Source organism: Camellia sinensis, chromosome 6 (genome assembly GCF_055761805.1).
Source record: "Camellia sinensis isolate YWXY chromosome 6, ASM5576180v1, whole genome shotgun sequence".
In the NCBI taxonomy this organism is placed as follows: Eukaryota; Viridiplantae; Streptophyta; class Magnoliopsida; order Ericales; family Theaceae; genus Camellia; species Camellia sinensis.
This window is the reverse complement of record NC_138966.1, coordinates 135,803,481-135,825,372: the sequence shown is the minus strand read 5'-3', so window position 1 is coordinate 135,825,372 and position 21,892 is coordinate 135,803,481. Positions and strand designations below refer to the sequence as shown.

At 37.4% G+C, this 21,892-nt stretch overlaps 3 protein-coding genes across 3 annotated transcripts in view; 1 reads left to right on the top strand and 2 right to left on the bottom strand.

Moving 5' to 3' along the window:
* Window positions 1-286: 286 nt before the first annotated feature.
* On the top strand, window positions 287-1,519 carry LOC114266890 (Integrase-type DNA-binding superfamily protein). The gene has a single exon (XM_028207838.2). The coding sequence runs from the start codon at window positions 318-320 to the stop codon at window positions 981-983; it is 666 nt and encodes a 221-aa protein (XP_028063639.2). The 5' UTR covers window positions 287-317; the 3' UTR covers window positions 984-1,519.
* A 3,636-nt stretch (window positions 1,520-5,155) lies between these two features.
* LOC114266931 (uncharacterized) lies at window positions 5,156-6,739 on the bottom strand. Its single transcript, XM_082876469.1, has one exon. It carries the CDS (start codon window positions 6,737-6,739, stop codon window positions 5,156-5,158), a length of 1,584 nt encoding a protein of 527 aa, XP_082732595.1.
* A 12,488-nt stretch (window positions 6,740-19,227) lies between these two features.
* LOC114266892 (esterase/lipase/thioesterase family protein) overlaps window positions 19,228-21,892 on the bottom strand; it is a 29,800-nt gene continuing 27,135 nt past the window's right edge. The window contains exons 11-13 of the mRNA XM_028207839.2: window positions 20,648-20,720; window positions 20,469-20,546; window positions 19,228-19,567 (exon numbers count right to left, since the gene is read on the bottom strand). Coding sequence (XP_028063640.2) covers window positions 19,529-19,567; window positions 20,469-20,546; window positions 20,648-20,720 — 190 coding nt within the window. The 3' untranslated portion in view covers window positions 19,228-19,528. The remainder of the gene's footprint in view (window positions 19,568-20,468; window positions 20,547-20,647; window positions 20,721-21,892) is intronic.

Here is a 21,892-nt window from a genome sequence, read left to right as displayed (position 1 = left end):
TACCAAAACTCTCTTGATCTAAATTGCTATGTTTGTTTCTAGTGATCTTTCATTTTCTTAGTATTCAATCACACATGTTCAGAAAATATATATATATAATAATGAAAAAAATCAATGAATGGTGAACTCTAATTCGTCACAGCAATATACTGAACTGTAACGCACAAGGGGTCACAGAGATTAGTCTATCCAAACAGAGATTTGTATGTATGTCCCACCATGAAATTAAACTATTGAGACATTTTGAAACTACTTGGAAGCTCACTTACTCTCATATACTACATTACCAAGGTTACCACGTTGTGTTCATACTTGCAATGACTTTTGTTAGCATGTCAGCATCTATATATACGTGCCTGGATATAACTCAACTCCCTCAATCTTGCACAAGTTTTCACTACTTTGCATATATATATATTGATATGAAAGAGTCTAGCAACAGTCATGGTAGCAGCAGCAGCAGTGGTGGTGGTGGTGCCAGTTCGATATACAGGGGAGTTCGTAAACGGAAATGGGGGAAATGGGTGTCGGAAATACGCGAGCCTGGCAAGAAAACTCGAATTTGGCTAGGAAGTTTTGAGACACCCGAAATGGCTGCTACAGCATATGATGCAGCCGCATTGCACCTCAGGGGACATGGTGCACGACTAAATTTTCCTGAGTTGGCTGATAGACTCCCGCATCCAGCAAGCTCAAGTCCTGATGACATACGCTTAGCCGCTCAGCAGGCAGCTGCTTTGGGCCTTAGAAAGCCCGCCGGAGAGCCTCCTGATGTGAGCGGCGCTAGCTCTTCGAATCCTGCTCCAATCACCACCAGACTCTCCCCAAGCCAAATTCAGGCCATCAATGACTCCACATTGGACTCGCCAATGTGGACGGAGTTGGCTGGAGCGCTCATGTCAGAAGAGCATGCAGTCTATTACAATGATGTTGAGATGGATGAGTGGGATGAAATACCTGATGATTCCCTTTGGGACCCTTGATTCTAATTCCTAAAATAACATTCGTGCGTAGGTGAATAGGTTCTAGACACCTAGACAAAAAAGAAAAATACGTTGTGAACTGAATTTCAATCTAAAAGTGATTGACTTGGCCACTCTTGATTGGGAGCTGCTTGAGTGAGCCCATCAACTAGCAATTAGTAGTTGCCATCACAGCCACTTTTAGAGGGACCTTGGTGTGACTAGCTAGCATTGCTCAAAAAATAACCAAAATAAATCAAAAGAAATTACTATTAGGGGTTTGTTAAAAGTTTGCTATAATTAACTAATAAGGGCTTTCAAACTACATTAATTATTAATTGCTTTGAGTGCGTGCGAGTGAGGGTATGCATGATTGTGTGTGGTTTTTTTTTCTTTTTTTTACATGCTTCGAATGAATTTAACTTGTGTATTAGAAGGTTCCTAATTAACAAGGAATGACTTGGATCTTTGACAGCTCATTGGAATGTTTGTAATTTATTTTCCATATTGTTGTATGTAGAGAGGATCATTATATCTTAATAAAGTCATTTTACATACTTCTCTATTTTTCTGATTTATTTTTAATTATTTTTTGACTTTATTTACTTATTTGTCTACTAGAAGTGAATCTTAAGTGCATCTGCTTCAATTCAAATATTGTCTTTTTTTAATTTTATGATTGTTGATGTAGTTTTTTTATGCTCACGGACGACCAACCACCTGTCAAAGAAAGAATTACCAAAAAGGGAGCATCGGTGCGATGCCGGCAAAACCCCTTCAATTTACCTTTCATATTGTTGTCTATGTAAAGGACATGGTTATATCTTATTAGAGTCATTTTAAATACTTCCCTACTTCTCACTTATATCTTCCTCTTTTTTTAGACTTCTATTTCACTTATTTGTCTACCAGAAGTGAATCCTAAATGCATATACTTTTATTTCAAATATTATTTTATTCACTTTATGATTGTTGATTTAGTTTTTTTTTATGCTCACTGATGACGTCAAATAAACAACTTTCAAAAGCGGGCCATCGGTGTGATGCCGACCAAAACTCCTCTGATGCTTATGTCAGGATAATCTCTGTAGTGAAATAACTTTAACAGTTACAAGAGTTAGGCAATGTCGTATACCTTCTCAAGGTGGAGCAACAAATTGCCAGTGCAAACTTTACAAATTCCTAGAACAATAACTCATACAGATCAAACTTTACAAATAACTAGAGCAATAAACCTCTTTAAGGCTCAACCATTCTATAAATAAATAGAAGTTAGGTAGATTTGTAGACTTAGCTGATTTGAGGTGTAAATTTGCATGTCCAGAATGCCCCCGATGTTTTTTGCACTACTTGAAAGGCATGGTGGGCAGGGCAGCCACTGGACCTGTCAGCTTCAGGCTTCCAAACTTCATTCAAATTTTACAGGGTTCACACTTCAGCTTCCTGCGGTAGAAATCAAACATTTTTAACAAATAAATTGATAACAGAGCTGCAACAATTATCCACAAATAAATCACATGTTGCTCTTCATCTCATTATTGTTACATATCCAACACACATGTTTCACGTAAGTACAAGTTTTTTGGGTCTAGATAAATCTACTTCATCCAGTAGCAGTCTATTTGTAGGAATTTTTATTTTTATTTTTTTCCTTTCTTTTTTATAACTTAAATTCTAGGAAATCAAAACAAAAATATTTTGCAGGCCTCCCAGAAGAATCTCAGTGGAAAGAAATAAAAGGGTGGGTGGATAAAATATGTCTTTTATGAAGCAACCATTAGCCAACAGCTGGATTTGAAGGACTTGTCCACTAGGAGGATTAAAATAAAAATAAAATAAAAATCTCAACCAACTTTCAGACTTTGATAAAAAAGCAGGTGAACCATAATATAATGTCATTAGAAATATCCACTCCAAATCAGGAAGCATTCAAATGATAACAAGGAAAGGAAGAAACTGTTGTACCTCTTAAGTTGTTGAAGCTCTGGCTAATGGGAAACAGAGGCCAACCATGGTCCCCTTATCCACCGAGTAAAACTGCTTTTAGAACCACATCTTCATGCCAAACCATCAGAAGCAAAATTGTATCTTCTTTCCAACCCTATTACATTCAGATGCCCCGGATTTGATCTTCAGAAACCATTTTATGCCTTTCATCATAGAGAGGAGAGTTCCTCACTATCCAATCACTCATATCAACTACACATTCCATCACTACTTCTTTAGTCACTCTCTTGAGTTTTTAAAGGCCCGTCATTTGCATTCAGTATTGCATTCCACATCCAGTTGAGAAGATCAGTCATGTCATGGCTTTGCTTCGGACATTATGACAATGCCCGGTGGACTCTGGTTTCTTTAGGTCATCCATAAATTTTACAAGTACCAACTTGAATTTCTATTGGTAATGTAAAAAGGACCACATTTGTGGGTTCATTTCTACCATTTGTATTCACTTTTATTGGTAAGTTACCAGTTCAAACTGAAACAGAACATAAAGCACCCTTTTTTTATTTCTTTTGTGTAAGTGAACAGAACATAAAGTACCCTTTTGTCTGTAATGAACAAATGACATTAGTTACCGTTTGCAATTGCTGAAAATCTATATTTAGCTCCCTCAAAGCAGAAGGTGCAATTATAAAGTCAGTGGCAGCCTAATTGATATAACAACAGATATTGGCAACAATAATCACCAAGATTCCAATCCCAGTGAAGCACAGTGATGAGTTCACAAGCCATTCTCTTCATGCAAATAAACTACCGACTCATTCATTAGATTATCAGTGGGCACTTCTTGGTGACTACTAACTAGAATTTAAATTACAGCTAAACAAAAGCCACAATATGCAAATCACAAGCCACCATGCTTGCTACTCTATGGGTTGCTTTGTGCTAACATATAATATAAGAGACCAAGCAAGCTCCCTAGCATGGCTTACTTGAATCAGTTTCTTTTCAGCAATGATATTATGGTGCAGCCTGACCACACTCGTTGACAACCTAGATGTGTCTGTGCAACAAATGCAAATGCAATGAGGACTTGAACTCGATAAGGAAAATTTGAGGGAAAATCCACTTGATTTAAGTGTGTCTGCAAAACTGGACGTAAAAACTTCAAACATATCATTGAAGAAGTAACAATTGGGATAGACAAGCAGAGAAAACTAGTCAGCAATCACATAAGTCTCAAGTCTCAGCATGCAAACACGAGTATAATTGTTCTGGTAGCCTGAAATCAAACATGTATCAAAGCAGATAAATTGGGATATACCAGGATGGCAGCTCAGTCATTCTTTTTTATTTTTCAAATAAAGATGTAGTTAAAAAACAGGGGCCAAAACCTGGCATAACTGCATAAGTTACTAAGAAAAACAATCCTACACCAGCTAACATTACCCAATCTCACCCACAACACAGACAAAACAGTAAGTGAAGAACTTGCTCAACCCTGAACAAAAAGCAAACAACTTGTGTCAACAATTCACTGCAAATCTCTTTGGCCCCGTTTGATTGCCAGATTAATTTTGGGGGGAGGGATTGGATACCATGAAACTGTGGTCAGGTTTAGAGAGGATAAGTCGTAGATGGATTATGTATGTAGATAGGATTAGTTATACTATGTTTTCTTAGGGTGGGATAAATGTATGGGATAATAAAGAGGATTATTTTTTGACAGTTGGATGAAGGGGGAGAACAATCCGAACAATAACTGGGGGACAGCTATTAGTTGTTCCCCCATTTATTTGAATTTAAAAATTGTAAGCATTTATCCTTCACAAAATTCACCTATTCTCATCTTCCTAGATACACTCAAGAAAACAAGAGGAACATCATCTTAAGCTCCCAGACAGCAAAAAGCTGAAAACATTTTTTTGGCATTACTTACCAGAAACCAGACTAGATAAAACCAAATTAGAGTCATTGCATTATCAATCAGTAAAGAATGTTCTTACTAGAACAGGGGTGCAAATTGAGAGAATTTCTAACATATGCGGCGGGGGGGGGGAATGAATATGCTTCACAAATTAACTTCTTAGAAATAGATGCTATTAAGCCTCATTGCTCATTCAAAAATCTAGCAGTGAACAATCTCACTTCTTTTGTTGGAACCTCTCCTATGTTCTAGTTCTAGGTCTACATAGCATGAAACAGAACATTGAAAAAAAATAGACAGAAAAAGAACGAAAAAAAAAATGTCACGGATTCTCACAATCAATTAACTCTCCACCTAGAGAACCTGACTCTGATCTCAACCTAGAGAACTTGCGCTTTAAATCTCCAGCTAATTGTGTCCGGCCAGACCTGTAAAGCTGCTTCATAATTTTTATATAATCCGGAAAGAATGGAATGAGACCCTTATCCATCATTTCAATAAGAATGTTTCCAGCAGTGATAAGATTTCCATTTCTGTGATGAAGTCTTGCAAGTAAACTGTAAATCATATTGCCTGAGTCCTTATACTTGACACCTGAATCTACAACATAATTGTATGCCTTGTCATATTGCCTTGAATGGAAAAAACCCTTGATAAAGGCAGCATGTGTTGTAAGCCGAGGTTCAAGACCCATAGACACCATTTGATCAAAAAATTGAATTGCAGCATCCAACTGGCCAAGCCTACATGAGAAATAGATTAATATTTCAAAGGTTATTGCATCAGGAGGACAACCCTTCTTTTTCATTTCTTCAAGCACACCGCAAGCTTCAGCTATTCTATCGTGCTTGCATAAAGCACTAAGCAGATAGTTGTAAGTTTTGGCATCTGGGTCGCAACTAAATTGTCTCATCTCTTCAAGCAGGTCACATGCTTCACTAAAACAGCATCTCCGACACTTTTCGAGAATTAAAATACTGTAGTAAGACGCCTTTTTGTCCGTTATTTCTATGACAAATTTAGCCATTTCAAATAAGTCCAGCTTAGAAAGCATCGTAAGCAACCCACAAATGCCAGAACCACGACATGAGCCCCCAGCTTCATGTAACAGCTCTACCACTCTTCTTATAGATTTCATGATTGAATCATTGCTCGAACTCAAAACGGGTAGAAATCCAAAAGCCTTCTCGTTAAGGCAAATACAATCCGATCTAAACTCCCTCAACAAGCAAAGCATCGTCTCATAATCATCCAACCAACCACAGTTATCAATAATTAAACTACAAACATCAGAATTCTTGTACAGACTTGGATTCCTATCTCGAACCCAAACAAAGAAACGCAAAGCCGATATTCTTTCACAATTCAAAAAACGAAAAATCCCAATTAAGGAATCAACCGAAAGACCTAAACCCATCAAATTTAACTTCAACTCCAAGTCATCCTCACCACTCCTAATGAGTTCAATAATTCCTGAAATTTGCTTTGCACTCACATTTGAGCCAGACTTACCAATAGCTATGTTCTCAGATTCACTGGTTTTATCAGAGGATGACACTGAAAGTAATCGAAATTGCCCATGAAGACTAAAGCTTGGGTGGTCAAAACTGTGACCAATAGACCTATAACTAGCTAAAGAAATCAAAGATTGACGAAATGGGGATTTTACAGAGAAAAATGAAGATGACCCAGTTGAAGAAATCGAAGAATAAAGAGGATGTGAATTGGGTTGTTGATGAAAATGTAAGGTGGTGGTTGGAGGGGTAGGAGTGTGAGGGAGACTAGGGTTTAGGGTTTTGGTAAAGAGAGAAGGAGAAGTAAATGGGTGACAATGAGAGAAGAGAGAGGAGAGGTAATTAGGGTTTGAGAAATACCTTATTATTAGCTTGTTCTTGGAGATTTCCATCTCATGTTCTCTTCTTCTTCTTCTTCTTCTTGTTTAGGGTTTTGTTCGCAGAGTTAGGGCGATTCGACCCAAGCTTGTCTCCAGTCAGAGCAAGGCTACTTACTTTTTGTAAATTAATTAACAACTCTAATATTAAATTTAAGTTTTAAAAAATTAATTCAATATTTAGGCCAAGTTTAGCAAGTTCATAAAAAGTTCAAAAGTCAAAAAATTATTTAAAAAATTAAAAAATTAACACTATTTATCAAAAGTTAACAATTACGACTGCATAACTCCCAATCTTAATTTTTCTCTACACACTAATTTATACAATTTTTTAATACATATTTTTTCATAAAAATTCAAAAAGTTAACCCAAACATCCATATTTTTTTCCTCAATTTTTTAGTCTAAAAGACAAAAAAATACACTTATTTAAGACACCCCAAACAATCCCTAATAAAATTTTAACTTCTAATTTACAAATAAAAAAAAAAAAAGAACCAAAATAACACAACTTGATAGTTTAGATTGTTCCCTTCAGTCAACATCTGGGCTAGTAAGAAACTATCCTCTTTATAAAATTTGTTCTTAAAAAAATTTTGAAAGTTAGAATTTAAACATACAACACAATTGTTTTCAATTCATTACCAACTTTTTCGGTAATAATATAAAATTTTAAAAGACTCAAAACAATGGATTAAAATAGACTATTTTGATAAAAGAGTGAACAACTCATAGGATTATTTTTCAAGGAGATAAAAGTCAAAATAGTTAAAATTTTAATATACTTTTTATATATTTTTCATACATGTTTTACGATACTAATGACTATAAACTCACACCAATCAATTAATTTGAAATTCAAATCGAATTTTTTTTTTGAAAGGTATTAGGAAGGAATTGAAATGTTGAAATCAAACCTTCTACTCACTCTATCCCATTTTATTTGTCCACTTTTTCATTTTAATCCGTTCCAAAATATTTGTCCACTCTCTTTTTGGAGATATTAAATTTTGGTAGATTTTTTAATTTGTCCCTTATTAATCATTATAAACACATTTTAAAATTCAAAAAAAAAAGATATTGGTAGGAAAAACATTTCAAAATTTAAATTAAAAGATAATGATTGTATCTCTCCATAAATTGGATTTTTTTTTATAATAGACAAATAAATTAGGATGGAAGAAGTATTAATATCCACATCTCTAGCCACTCAAATTAAAGTTATTAAATTCAATCCAAAAAAAATTATGGGAAAGTTACTAATAAATCCTAAATGTCGAAATTGTGCTCCATTTAGTCTCAACTTTTTTCCTTTTGATCTATTTGGTCCTTTCTATTGTTGAATGACGTAAATACCACGGTCTATTTTCTGAACGCATGAATAGGTGATGGCGTGGTGTGGCACAGCCAAATGTTGGTGTGTTTCCCAAATTGGTATTTGCCACGTGTCACATTCAGGGTGGTCGCTGGGTGCCACAACATTGGAAAGTTCACTAAGGCTTTTTGTGTTTTTTTACTTTGGGGGGCATGCATTCCATGTGACACACATAACCCTATTGACAAAACCCCCTATTGGTTATGGATTAGGCAAGGTTTGAAATCCCTAATTGAATTGTCTCGAAGAATTGAAAGATTATGATCGTTTGTATGTGTGACATTGGAAGGTGATTAGCGGCACTGCAACATAATGATAGTTGAAGGAAGTTCGCAAAGGGAACGAGAGAGACGCTGAAGGACATGTTTAGATTTGTCGGCCGCTGGAACGATGGGTGGGGAAGGTATGTGACACCACTATTTTTTGTTATTTCCGTGGTCGATATGTTCTATGTATGGTTGAAACATTAGGTGGTTGTGGTTTGATGATATTTGTTTGATGTTCTGTAACAGATGAGTATTGATTGAAAAATGTCAATGGCATTATGTGTGTGTGTGTGCATGTATATTGCAACTTATTACCGTATTGTGTGTATTATGGTAGGGTGTAGGTTTCACATATTTGAACCATGTGTAGTGGGTGTGACTGTTATTTATTGGGTTAGTATATTTTGGGTCACTGTATGTTGTCGGTGAATTGGGTTTTGGGATGTGCGTTAAGATAGTGTTACATTCTTATCCTGTTTCAAAGTGATTCGTAGTAGGGGGTTATGGTGTTGTCAGGTCTGTGCAATCTTGTTGATTTATGTGGTATGTGGCACGTGGGTCCGATTCAATTGGGGTGTGTGGGTACTTTGTGTGTATTGTGATTTTATGATTCGCGTTATTTAGTGCCGAATGTATGTCAAAAGTGCTTCGTGACGATGCCCTATGTTGCTTATATGTGTGGTTTCGTTTAGTGCAATGATCTTGTTTTTTTTGTTTTGTTTGATGTGTGTGAAAGTATGTTATGGTGTGTACAAGTGTAGTGGCGTTAAATTTTGGGGTTTAGGCGATGTGAGAGATATGAGTGCGAGTGTGGCAACGGGTGTAAGCAGTGCCAATTAGTATGTAGTGGAAGTAGTTGGTATATGTCACATGTTTACCAAACAATGGGCATATTGTTCCTGGCATAGTTTGCGTTGTATGATTTTGAATTGTCAAGTGTTAATATTGGACATGGTTTTCACTATTTGTATTTAAGTTTGTCCACAATTATTGGTTGGGTGTGTTGGTTGGCTGTGTGGAATTTCAAATTTCACTTCATATGTAACTGTGTGTGATGTTGTAACATTATATCTGGCAGGGCTGTTTAATCGGGTCGGGGTGTCATGCATGTTGTTTGTATTTATGTGTTGTGTAATTTGCATGTTGGTATGTTGGTTATGGTGTGTTATGTTATGTACTGGTAGCTAATTAATATGTTATTTGTGCTATTGCAAATGCTGACATTAGCAGGAGTCCGTGGATGCGTTTATGTGAACGAAAACGTCTCGAAGGTGCATGTGATTCGAAACCAAACAGGCTAGGTGTTAACATGCAATGACGCATATTGTTCAAGAAATCAAAAGTCATCCAGCAGGGAGTTAGTGAATGAGGTGTTAATCCTACTGGCCGACCGTCGAGCAGTGCACCTACACGGATTAATTTCCGTTCAAACATTGCTGGCATTGTTAAGCTTGTAACAACACCACCATTGAGGGGTGGTCAATTTGAACAATTGAAAAGGGCTCCATTTTGGATCATGATTGAGGCTATTCGAATTAACAAACTGAATCACAATGATTTCAGGAAGTTTAACGATGCAGTTTTGAAAATCATACGGACGTATGACAACCATTGTGATGCATTCAACATCGGTGGGGATTTGTTGAAGCTCTGTAGGAGCGATGTAAGACTTTTGTTTGGAATCCAGTGTGGTACTAGGCATCTTGATCTCTCCCCTTGTTAGCGGCCAACATTGGATTTCATTCAGTGGAGGAGTCATAACACCGTAAGGATAACATTGAAGCTCGTGAAGACATTGTTCGAAGAAGCCGTGCATAGGCGAAGTAAGGTGGACAAGGAGGACGCAGCAAAGTTGTTGACACTGTACGTGTGTGGGAAGTTGTTCTTTGGTAATTCTGGGGAGACAATAAGTTGGGCATTTGTGCGATACATTGATGACCTGAAGACCGTCTGTGCATACGATTGGACTGGTGCAATATTACAAACGTTGATGGGTTCAATCAAAGATTTCCACCATACGCCGAAAAAGGTCACTAGATGTGTTGTTGCCTTGCTGGTATGTAGTATTCAATGTTTTGCGACTGTTTGAATTATTTTGCCCATGCATTTGTTGTTTTGCTAACGGCGTAATGTAATGATTTTTATGTCTGAAACACAATATTGGATTTGTGAACATTCCATGATAGTAAAGCCTGAAATAGAGAATATGTTCCCAAGATTCCTGAAATGGGACATCTGTGCATTGGTGAGCAGAATGCACAGTTTGGATTTCGCAACACCAGGCAAATTCAAGGTACATGCCTTGTTGGTTAAAATTTGTTAATCATGGATGGCGTGTGAATGTTTGTGATGTTAGTGTTGTTTTTTTTTTTTTTAGACAGGTAAGAGTTAATAGGTTAAGGTCCTTGGAGTACGAGCGTGACATTTTGGCTATGGACAAGGGATTGGTAGCCGGTCCAGTGGGAAACATCTGTGATAACAACGTAGACAACCTATGAGATGGTAGTGATGTCAACGTTGATGGTGGTTTGTACAAGCGTAACATTGGTGAAGGTGATGGAGAGCGGCTGGATGTAACAGATGATTTTGTCGAGGAGAGGGCACGCATGGCCCATCCATCTGGTGATGGCATGCAAGTGAAGTCAAATGATGTGTACAACTCAGTGCATAATACAGTTAATGATGTGGCAATTGCCACCAAAGTGGAGAAAGCATTGAATCCAATGGCAGACATAGAAATGCGGAACAAAGCTAATAAGGGGACGATAGCAAAACCAGAGGAGGAAGTTGTTAGGTTGAAGAGTAAAATGGAGTTGCAAGCCGTGAACATTGTTGGTGGGTTTGAGTGTGTCATGAAGGTGAAAGGCAAGGAAATCCGAAAGTTGCAAAATGAAAACAAAGAATTGCGGGAAACAATATCAATGCTGGAGGACCAGCTGGCTGACCATCAGGTGCACAATGTTACGCAAGCTTTTTGTAAAGTTGACATCAGTGCTGTTGGTGTGAGCCGGTGCATAGAAGTGGGATCGATGCGGCGGTCGTGCACGATGTTACGCTTATTCGAGGTGGTGTTAATATGTGTGGGAGTGTTGGACATGTAGATGTGTACACAATGTCCGATTTTAGTCTGGCGTCACTACGTTGTGTGGGTGATGTGAGTTTGTTGGATCGTGAAGTGCAAGAGTTACCGTACGTGGCGGATAGTAGGCATGGCGTAGCTGGGCAAAATTTATTTGTGTGCAAAATTAAGACCAAAGTGAGGAAAGAACTAAGGCTGAAAGATTATGACTATCCTTTAGGTTGGGAACGTGGAAAAAGAACAGTCACACACATGGACGAGGGTCTGGAAGTTTACAAATGTAATGTGAATTACGGTGTGATTGATGTTGACACAGTTGGTTTGCTTGCCAGAAAATGGTCTGGTTTCGAGTTGAACAACCGGTTTGGGGTATGGAAAATGATGACGTTTGAAGAAAAAGAGAAAATAACAAAAGCTTACAAACGGAATGGCGACGGGTATGTGGATGAGTACACGAAAATTTAATTACCCGTCATAAATACAGTTTTTGGTTAATTGATGTGTTTGTTTTCTATGCAGGGCTGTTATATGGACTAGGGTTGACAATGGTGTGTCAGTGTATTTTACCGATATAAAAAATCTTGTACGTGGAGAGAGTGTCTGTGGCAATGTAAGATGACATATTGCCTTTTGTGTTACATATGTTGTGTTGTTTTTTAAAACACTATAAAATATGGGTTGTCATACGCAGTATTTTTCAGATGAGTTTGGTAACATGTGTTGTTTGTTTCACGGCAGGTTGTATTTGTATGCAAATGTATTGCTGACAGAGCAGGCGAATGTTGGTGCGAGTGATGATTTGTCAGACAGATCATACTTCTTCAGCAGTATTTGTATGGTAAGTGTTACTGTGTCACTGCTATACGGTGGGCAATGTAAGTTTTTTATTTTTATTTTTAAAACCATTGATTGTCTTGTAAGACATTATCAAAAGCAGCAACACAAAAACAATGGAGAGTTATGTGTTGAAAAATTTTACATCATCGAAGGATTGTCGATACATTCATTTTCCAATATGTAACCAATCACACTGGACTCTCGTGGTGTACAACGCAGAGGACAGGAGTTGGAAGCATTTTAATCTGATGGGGCAACGGTTGAACGGCAGATCAGACATGCATTACAATGAAGCTCTTGTCCTGGTAAAAAGCACATTTTTTTTTCCTGTGTTTGAATGAATATGGGCGTCTTATGGTTTTATAAAATATGGAGGGGTTTTGTGTGTTGCAAAAGGAACGTGTGTCTAGTGTAATGAAGCGGTCTTTGCGAACAAATGGAATAGATGAGCTCAGCATCACTGAGACCTTCAACCACCCCCTCGAGTCTGTTGCAAACTGCCCCTAACAGATAGCTGACTCGTAAGTACCCTGGTGTTGACACTGGGACATTGTAAATTTCTTGTTGGGTAATTGTGCAATATAGTTGACAAAAACTCCTTGTGTTTTCCCAATGCAAGTTGGATTGTGCGGTCATTGTGTGCGCAGTGATACGACAGTACATGCACCATCTTGATGTGGGTCGTTCATTGCAAAGTAACAATGGTATCGTGTTAAGAGCAAACATGGTGAAGGGATTCGTGAACGACACGATCAGGGGACTGAAAGATTATATATAATTAAATTATTTTTAGGTCATAAAAAAACAGTAGCTTGAATTTATATATTTTTGGTTAGTATAGTGGTATATGCAGTATGATTGTCTTTTGTGAATTATATGTGAACAATTTCAATTTGGTAGTAGTTACGATGTGGTCGCACGATAACTGTGATTTTGTTTTTGTGATTTACGATTCTTGGGTGGCCACTGTGTGTAGATAACGTTGGTATTTAAATTGTTATTTGTGAATGAAGTGTACATGTGTTTGTTTGATGATGTTGTATACCAGTGGTTTGATGGGTGGACAGTAAACTAGGTGGGTAAGTGTGACAATTATCAGTTTGATTGTCTTAAAAGTTTTATGTTAGGTACATTAGTATGTGGGATGTAACCACCGGGTAAGAGTTGTGATTTTGGAGTTGGTAGGTGTTACATAGCAGGTGTTGTGTAATGTTCACTCTGGGGGATGCATACACACCCGCCAACTTCGTAGCTTCCACCCAAACTAAATAAAGACTGGTGACAAACAAACACAACTAGATCCCTTTCCATCCTGTTGAATTGGAACATACAAAAAGTAGTTTTTCACCCTCTGAAATTAATTACAAACAACATATCACTGCTGAATATTCCCTCTGAGTTTCGCCCTAGATTTCACTCTCATGTAAGCGAATATTCAGTTCGAATGTTATGTATCTATGTAAATATAAATCAATCATATGAAATGTATCCGTATGTGTAGCTGTGTATGTATTATGTAGCCACAGTTGCTGGATTTTGGTGTATAAAATCGTATATGTATCGGAGAAGTGTTTCGATTTTTTGGCTTTTGAAAATTTGTTTTGATATTCACCAACACTATTATTAATTTGATGAATGTTATTGTTGGTGCAATGTGCCTAAGATTTATAGTTTGATACCCAGTTTTTAAATTGAAATTAGAAATATGACCCAATGTACAGATTGGTCAATTGAGAATAATTCCAGTTTGTAATTGATGCACTAGTCTACAAAGAATCGGGGTAGTGTATATGCATATGCAACACTTCATCATTGCTTATCCAGTGGTGGAGAACTTTGAAATGGTGAGGATAGGTTTACAGAATCAACTTATGGTGTCAACAATTGGATGTTAATCAGAATGGCTTGTTTGTTGTGATTTATTCAGTATATATTTTCGTGGGTTTAGATAGTTGCCATGTATTGTTCAAATCTAAATTCCAACAAATTGGTGTAATTGTGGGATATGTTTGAATGGACGTGCGTTGCAGAAGGTGAACAATTTATGGGAGTCGGTTTGTATGTGTTGATGTGTTTATTACAATATAGATTAAGCGCAACGTGCATCAAGTGTGACGGTGTGAAGAACGTATTTTGTTTTTAAAATGTGTATTGAAAAGGAACATATTTGTGTGAAATGACATTTAATTTGGAGCGTGTTCTAAATGTGAACATATTTTACTGTAACATTCACTTAACGCAAACAACACATAGACAGAAAATAAAATTGTGCAATAGTAAGATACATACCAATGTCCCCCCGCGGGAAAGAAAAATTAAACACAACACAATGATGGAAATATTTGGATAAATGGTTCATGTGGGGGTTGTGTGCTACTCAATTTATTTGGTCAACTAATGTAATAAAACCGACATAATAACGCAAAACATAATAGTATTGTACGTTGGGGGTCGGACACCCATTTATTTAGCAAAACAAATTAAACCGAAGTGACAAACTTTAGGACAAAAACGTTAGACATGTAGTCGCAAAAAGTGAAGGCTAAATTGGTTCTTACATGTCTGGTTCCCCATGCGTTGACAACGTCTGCAACGAATTTGCTGCACTTCTTCACTCCTTGATAGAATCCGCTTTTTCTTTGGCCTACCAGGTGGCCGTTTCACAACTGGTGGGTGTATGACGAAATCTTCAATACTGAAAGGTGGTTTTTCAACAGTTGGTATTGGAGTTATACTTGAGACGTATGTCAAACGATATTCGAACACATGATAGTATAGTTCAAGCAAATCGTATAAATCTCATCCACTATTACGGAATGCAACCATCGCGTGTGCACATGGTAATCGTTTAATCTACTACTAGAAACATGAACATGTGCGCCTGCCAATATCCACAAGTACTGATGGGTACGAATACACCTCTTACACATCTTCATTTGATTGGCTTAAAAGCCACGTCCTATCTTTGTTGTACGCTTTCACCAAGCGAGACTCCATTTTGGGGCAAAGAACTCCAGGCCACGCGGCCGCCTTACGTCTGCGTTTTGACATTTGATCTATAATTTTCGTCCTAATGCTGTTAACCATCTATGTGATCGGGAGGTGACGTGCCTCACGGATCTATGAGTTGATTGACTCAATTGCATTGGAACACATCTCACCGTATCGGTCACCCCTACAAAACAAACATGAAATGTAAAATATGTTCATGTAATTATGAACAAGACATACGTTGATATGGGCAGCATATGTAATTAATTTCATGCCTTATATTCATGAACGGGTGCGTACCGGAAGTAGGTGTTTGCCCAATATAATGGGGGTAAATCTTTCAAAAAATTCGTTGCCATACTCCAGCCCGATGTCTTAAACCTTTCTACACTAGAATTGAATGTTGTTACGGTTGGTGAGTAGGCACATTCTCAAAATTTGCTTAGCAAGCCAACATGGTGCATCTTGTTGGTGTACCACATCTTGCTTGCAAGTTCCGTTGCAAATGTTGCAAGCAGAACGCATGGTGGGCAGATGGGAATGTGTTTGGAATAGATTCGAGTATGCTTGTGTGTCAGTCTGATATGAATATAAGCGTCATGTCCGTAGTAACCACGTTCGCGAAATGTTCCAAAAATCAAACCCAATTAGTTGTGTTCTTTGAGTTGACAATTGCTATTGCCAATGGGAACAACCCTATATACAAAATTGTTAGTGGGTTCAGTAAGTGGATGAAACTTACACATGATTTAAAAAAAAAAAAGGGCAACACACATAGTTATGCAACTAGCAGACTGTGTGAAATGAATGAGAATAACTTTGATTGTCATCCTTTGCGGTTGCAGCTAATAAGTTTCCTTTGAATTTCGCCCTTCAAGAAGATAACCATCCAGGAATAGTAAAGGATGGCAATGATTGAAACCACCAATGCATGCTTTAAATGATATAAAAAATCGCATGAATCGGTGATTTTAGTCATCATAGTCAACATTAATGTAACTGCCTAGATTTTTTCCATAACAGAATTACTATACCACCGTAATTGATCAAAAGAAATGGAATGTGCACCGAACATTTCGTCCTGCGCTTTTTCAATGCCCAACTAAGTTACTCGATAGCTTATCTCTAATCCATAGTCTTTCTTCAAGTCGTGAACAACATCTATCGGGCGTGTTAGCGATTTGTCATGTACTCGTTCAGAGATAAGATCGAACACTAAATCGGACCTAGCCCTTGGGTTTTTGGGTGTCCGAATGGCAACACCGCAACTGTGTTCTGTATTCCACTTACGACTGTAGAAAAACTCATCGGCATGCATGACTCGTGTATGTATAGACCACATGTATCCTGTTGATTCCCTAATCGTGCACACAGCTATAATCCGAACGGAATCATTTTTCAAATACTTGAACCGGAATCCACATTCAATCGCATACTTACGAAGGACACTGCGAAATTCAGCAGCACCTCCCTCAAAGCTTTGACCCACATGTGTGGTGCCATTAGCCCAGAGCACAAACATGAAAACTTTGTTAACATGAGGACAAAATTTGGAAAGTAAATCATCTTGTTCGTCATCAATGTCCGACTTGTCTCCTACCCTCAGCGAGCTGGACGTAACATCACATCGTTTCTGATTTGCACTACCAGTATCGTGCGTACTTTGCGTGACACAAGTTTCAATGACGATGTCAATATGTCCTAATCAAAAAGACCGTGCAAGAGATACCATGTTTTCCATATCAATATCATTTTGTAATTTGAAACTGTTGTATCCCGGTATCTTAAAAAACAAACACACATCACCATGTGTCAGACCATCAAGTTTCCCGCAAACACAACTAACCAAATCATTGAATCGGAATGGAAATTGCAATTTGATGGTGACGTTCGTACCGCGATAACAACACACTAACATAACATAAGTGTCCATCCCTACAATATCCAACCAATGACACAAAATAGAGTTAGATTATCATAAGTGCAACGAAACCCACTGTAATGTACGAACATATGGCAACACCTCCCTTGGCCCCAATACCCTCACAAACCCCACCCATGTATATCAAATACACAATATACTCTCCATTGTGTTACAACAATATTTAGGAGAAAATACATATATCGTTACATATGAACACGCACTGGAACCCCCCAAAAAAAAAAAAAAATGAATGGCACTAATGTGTCATTACATAAACCGCTTTATACGCCTAAAACCCGTTAAAACAATGAATACGAATGTGCCCAATACGAATAGGGAACAACCATATACAATAATGCAATCAGTACGGCACACAACATGCAGTATACACATACACCCCACACACACTACCACACACGCAATAACAACTGAGAACGAACCATACATCCAGAACACCGAAACTGCTGACGGCGGAATTTCGATTCTCCAGAACGAATGGCACACAACGACACTAATCACCCACACACCCCCCCTCCCCGGTCACAACAGCCCAAATCCTAACGTAATGGAGGCAACATATTGTACTCCAATATTCAAGTTGCCAATATGCACAACCAATCCCATCACAAACGAGCCAAAATAAAAAATAAAAAAAAAAGAGTATAATTGTCCACTAAATGTTGCCAAAAAAAGGGAAATAGGACCAAACAAGAAGATATTCTCCCACTAACAGGACTAATCAGAACAACAGACATAACGTTGGGACCAATTAGTGCAATTGTTTGTGGGATGAAATTTATCGGTAAATATCCCAAAAATTAAAGCTATTAAACAAATAACCAATAAATTAAAATTGCAATAGGCTAGAAAGGTTTCACATGCCAGCTACTGATGCCTTGGAAGTTGTCCAACCAAGCACAATGAACTACTATAAATAAAAAATTATGCTATATGTACTAATTAATGTACTAACTAATATATTAACCGATGATGTGACATAATTATAAAAGTTTTGGATATTTATAATTTATATAATAGGTGGAGTTAGTAATAATAACATAGCACTAGTTGATACACTGGTGTGTACATTAATTGATGCATGCAGTACCACCGATAGATAAAAGTTACCAAATGAAGGCAAATATATCATTGCCAAGAAATTATTTAGTGCTCCTAAAGCAAGTTCAAGTGGCATTCCAAATTAATAGCTATTGATCTAAGTACAAAACATATCACTTTTGTGTTGGAGTTTTAAGAGACTGTCTGAGGTAGGGGTGTGCATAATACCGCCGAAACCGCCGAAACCGCCAAAACCGCACCGAACCGCGCCGCCAAGGCAAATTCGTTATTATTTGTCAATCGAACCGCCGGTTTTTGGTAAGAAAAATGACAAATTCTAGTGACACTTTTATCAATCCGCCGGTTTCTATTTTTCTTTCAAACCGCACCGACCCGCACCGCTATTAAATCATGTTTTATAGGATTCTAAAAATTCTTTTTTACTTAAGTTTGCTTGTTGTTCTATACCTTAGAATATAGTATTACATTACTGCTCGAGGGGAATTTTATGTATTGTATTTGATCATTGTAACTTCCACAGATGTTTGTAATGAACTGATGGTATAGTCGTTGATATTATCATGTTGTTGCTACACTTGCTGCATCAGAAGAAAGCTTCGCAAGATGCTTAATATTACGATATCTCTCGTCTTTTTTTTACTCTTTGATTTAAGTTTTGTAATTTGAATTATATTTTTTATAAACCGCCAATCCGCCCGAACCGCCAAAGCAAATTCGCCATTATTTGCCAACCGAACCGCCGGTTTTTGATAAGGAAAATGGCAAATTCTAGTGACACTTTTATCAATCCGCCACCCGCCATACGGTTTCTATTTTTCTCTCAAACCGCACCGACCCGCACCGCGCACACCCCTAGTCTGAGGTGTCAATCAATAAATGGAATAATTTCTCTATCATTGCCACTGCCAGAGCACAAAACATTGTTAAGCACAAATTTACTTCAGTCCCAAATTATAAGTCAACCTTTAAGCATAAATTTACTTTAGCCCCAAATGATAAAACTGTGATCAGCAGACAAACACAATGATTAGTTAACAAAAAATTCCAAAACATTTCATCTCAACAAAAAAATTTAAACATCCTCCTCTGGTGAAGAATGCCACATAATACATCTACTGAAGCTTATCAAAATATCACTGATTGCTGCATATTTGTTGACTTGCCAAAGAGAACCCAAACAAAAAATAAATAAAAAAAAAACAAACTATCACCATGGTGGGGCTTGTCATCTTTAAGCTTGATGCCATCTGATTTAGGATTGCAACTGCGCTGGTCGACGAATCCCAGGTATCTGCAATGCAACGTAGTTAGATAGAAAAGAAGATTGTTGAGGCCAATGTGTTTAAAGATGCATACAGACATATGGAAGAGTTCAAGAACAAGATCAACAGTCAATTAATTTGAGTTCTATTCATTCATAGAGCAAATGGGATACATAAAGAACATGAACATTACGCGGGTTGGGTGGTGGCTGATCAGGTGTGGGGTTGGGTGTGCTTGATCTGAGTTGTGTGTGTGTGTGTGTGCGATCGAGAGAGAGAGAGAGAAGAAGAAGAAGAAGAAGAAGAAGAAGAAGAAGGGGTGGGAGCAGTGAAGAGAGCAGAGAAAGGTGTCACGAGTGTGGGGTGTTCGAATGATGATGGATCAGATGAACGGGTGGGGGTTTAATGGTAGCTGATCAGAGGTACAATTAGGTGTGACTGATCTGATTCTTGTGATTTGAGAGAGAGAGAGAGAGAGGGGTGGGACAGTGACAGAGAACTCAGAATGAGCTCATAAAGCGTGTACTTTGTTGTGTGTGATGAGGGCATGTTATTCAACTAATGTATTATTATATGCATATATCAATCACAAGGGAAACATTGATACTTCAGTGAATAAAATGACGATTTCATGGTCTAACCCAATGACTGACTAACAGTCTGGGTGTAGTATTATGCGACTATAAATGTCAGAGGAAGCTGGTGTAATTTTTCCAAATTAATACGGTCAGCTGTAATTTTCCCAATTATCAGGGGAGGTCAGTGTAATTTTCCCTATTCTATAACCAGATTGTTTCCTCAAAAGTTACCAGTTATTAGAGATCACATGTCTTATTAAAAAGTAATTATCAAAGGGTTCGACTATAGGTGCTCCCAAAGTTCTGTGATTCAAAAGGCTAACCATCAAAATATCAAGTTATGAACACTAACCTCGACGCCATGGGGTCCTATTCGATTGTGAGATATAAAATTGAGTACGAGAGTGGCGAATTCCTCAGGTACATCTTCCTGCATCCCACATAGATGTTAAAATGGATATGAGAAATATAGTGATCTCAACCAAAATAATGTAAGAAAAAAGATCATAAAGAAAAATGACTGATACGAACCTGTATGGCATGTCCAGTGTGTCGGACAACTACCATTTGAAACTTGCCTTGCATTTGACCAATTGTGAGAGTTCTGTAACAGTAAATTAATATAGAGAAATTCTCAGTGAACAAACTCATGTTCACATTGAGCAGTCCTATCTTCTATTTTCAGCAAAACATGAGCCATGCCAAATCCCATGTTTCCAGCTTCCGTAAAAATTGCACGTTGAAAGTTATGCATAACAAAAAATCTACAACATTTTAAAACCAATTTGGCAAAATTCAATAATGTGGTTTTGCAGTATAAAAAAAAAAAGAAATTTATAGATTTTCACTATCCTCACTTAGAAATATTCTGGTAAACTTTCATTGCCTACAATCTGCTGCAATCCTGCAACCTAAACATAAAACAACCCTATATCCTTTAATAAGTCACCAGCTTCCATTTTTTATTTTTAAAAAGTTGTGCTTCACCATGTGGCACCATTCCATTTTGAACAGGTTCCCAAACATTTAGGGTGTCCATGCAAGATAAGTAACATAACCCACAAATCAAGGCATGATAAAACTCAAAATCAAAGCTAAGGTCTTAAGCTCGTTTTCACAATCTTCACTAATCATCCTCCTATATAAACAGACCACTACCAGCACATCATGCCCAATCTTGTTTTCTTGGCCCGAGGCATAAAGAGAATAATACAGTACCCAGGTGGGATTAATTATTGGTACTCTTACTCTTTTGGTGATGTACAGTTCTGTTTGATATAAGAATCTTTCTGCTCGAAAAAGGCAATGTTTGCACTGTTGATCTTCTGTAATTGGCATTTCAGTTTCTTATGCAAAATGATAGAAACTACAACACTAATACTAACATCTATTTGATTATATAGTGAGAATAATGTTCTCAACAAAAATTGGCATCTTAGACTATTGTTGATATGCCATACCCGCCATGCCAACAATGGCTTCGCCTTGCAATAACAAATGTATTTTTTGTGGAACTTACTATATAGGTTTTAAGTCTTCATACAGGGCAATCACCCAACCTACTGAATTCATAAACAGATTGTTAGAATTTCCCATCTTTACCTTCACCTACTCCACTACACACTCCACTTCACCTACCTCTACTCCACTACACACTCCACTTCACCTAACCCACTATCACCTCCACTACACCTACTACCACATTTTCTTCTATATATAGATTGTATAGGAATTGTAATTAATGAATTTTGTAATATATCAATATAAATCAATCAA

What these genes read in the sequence shown, in the direction of transcription:
- LOC114266931 (XM_082876469.1), bottom strand. Translation starts at nt 6,739, where the DNA reads ATGGAAATCTCCAAGAACAAGCTAATAATAAGGTATTTCTCAAACCCT.
- LOC114266890 (XM_028207838.2), top strand. Translation starts at nt 318, where the DNA reads ATGACTTTTGTTAGCATGTCAGCATCTATATATACGTGCCTGGATATA.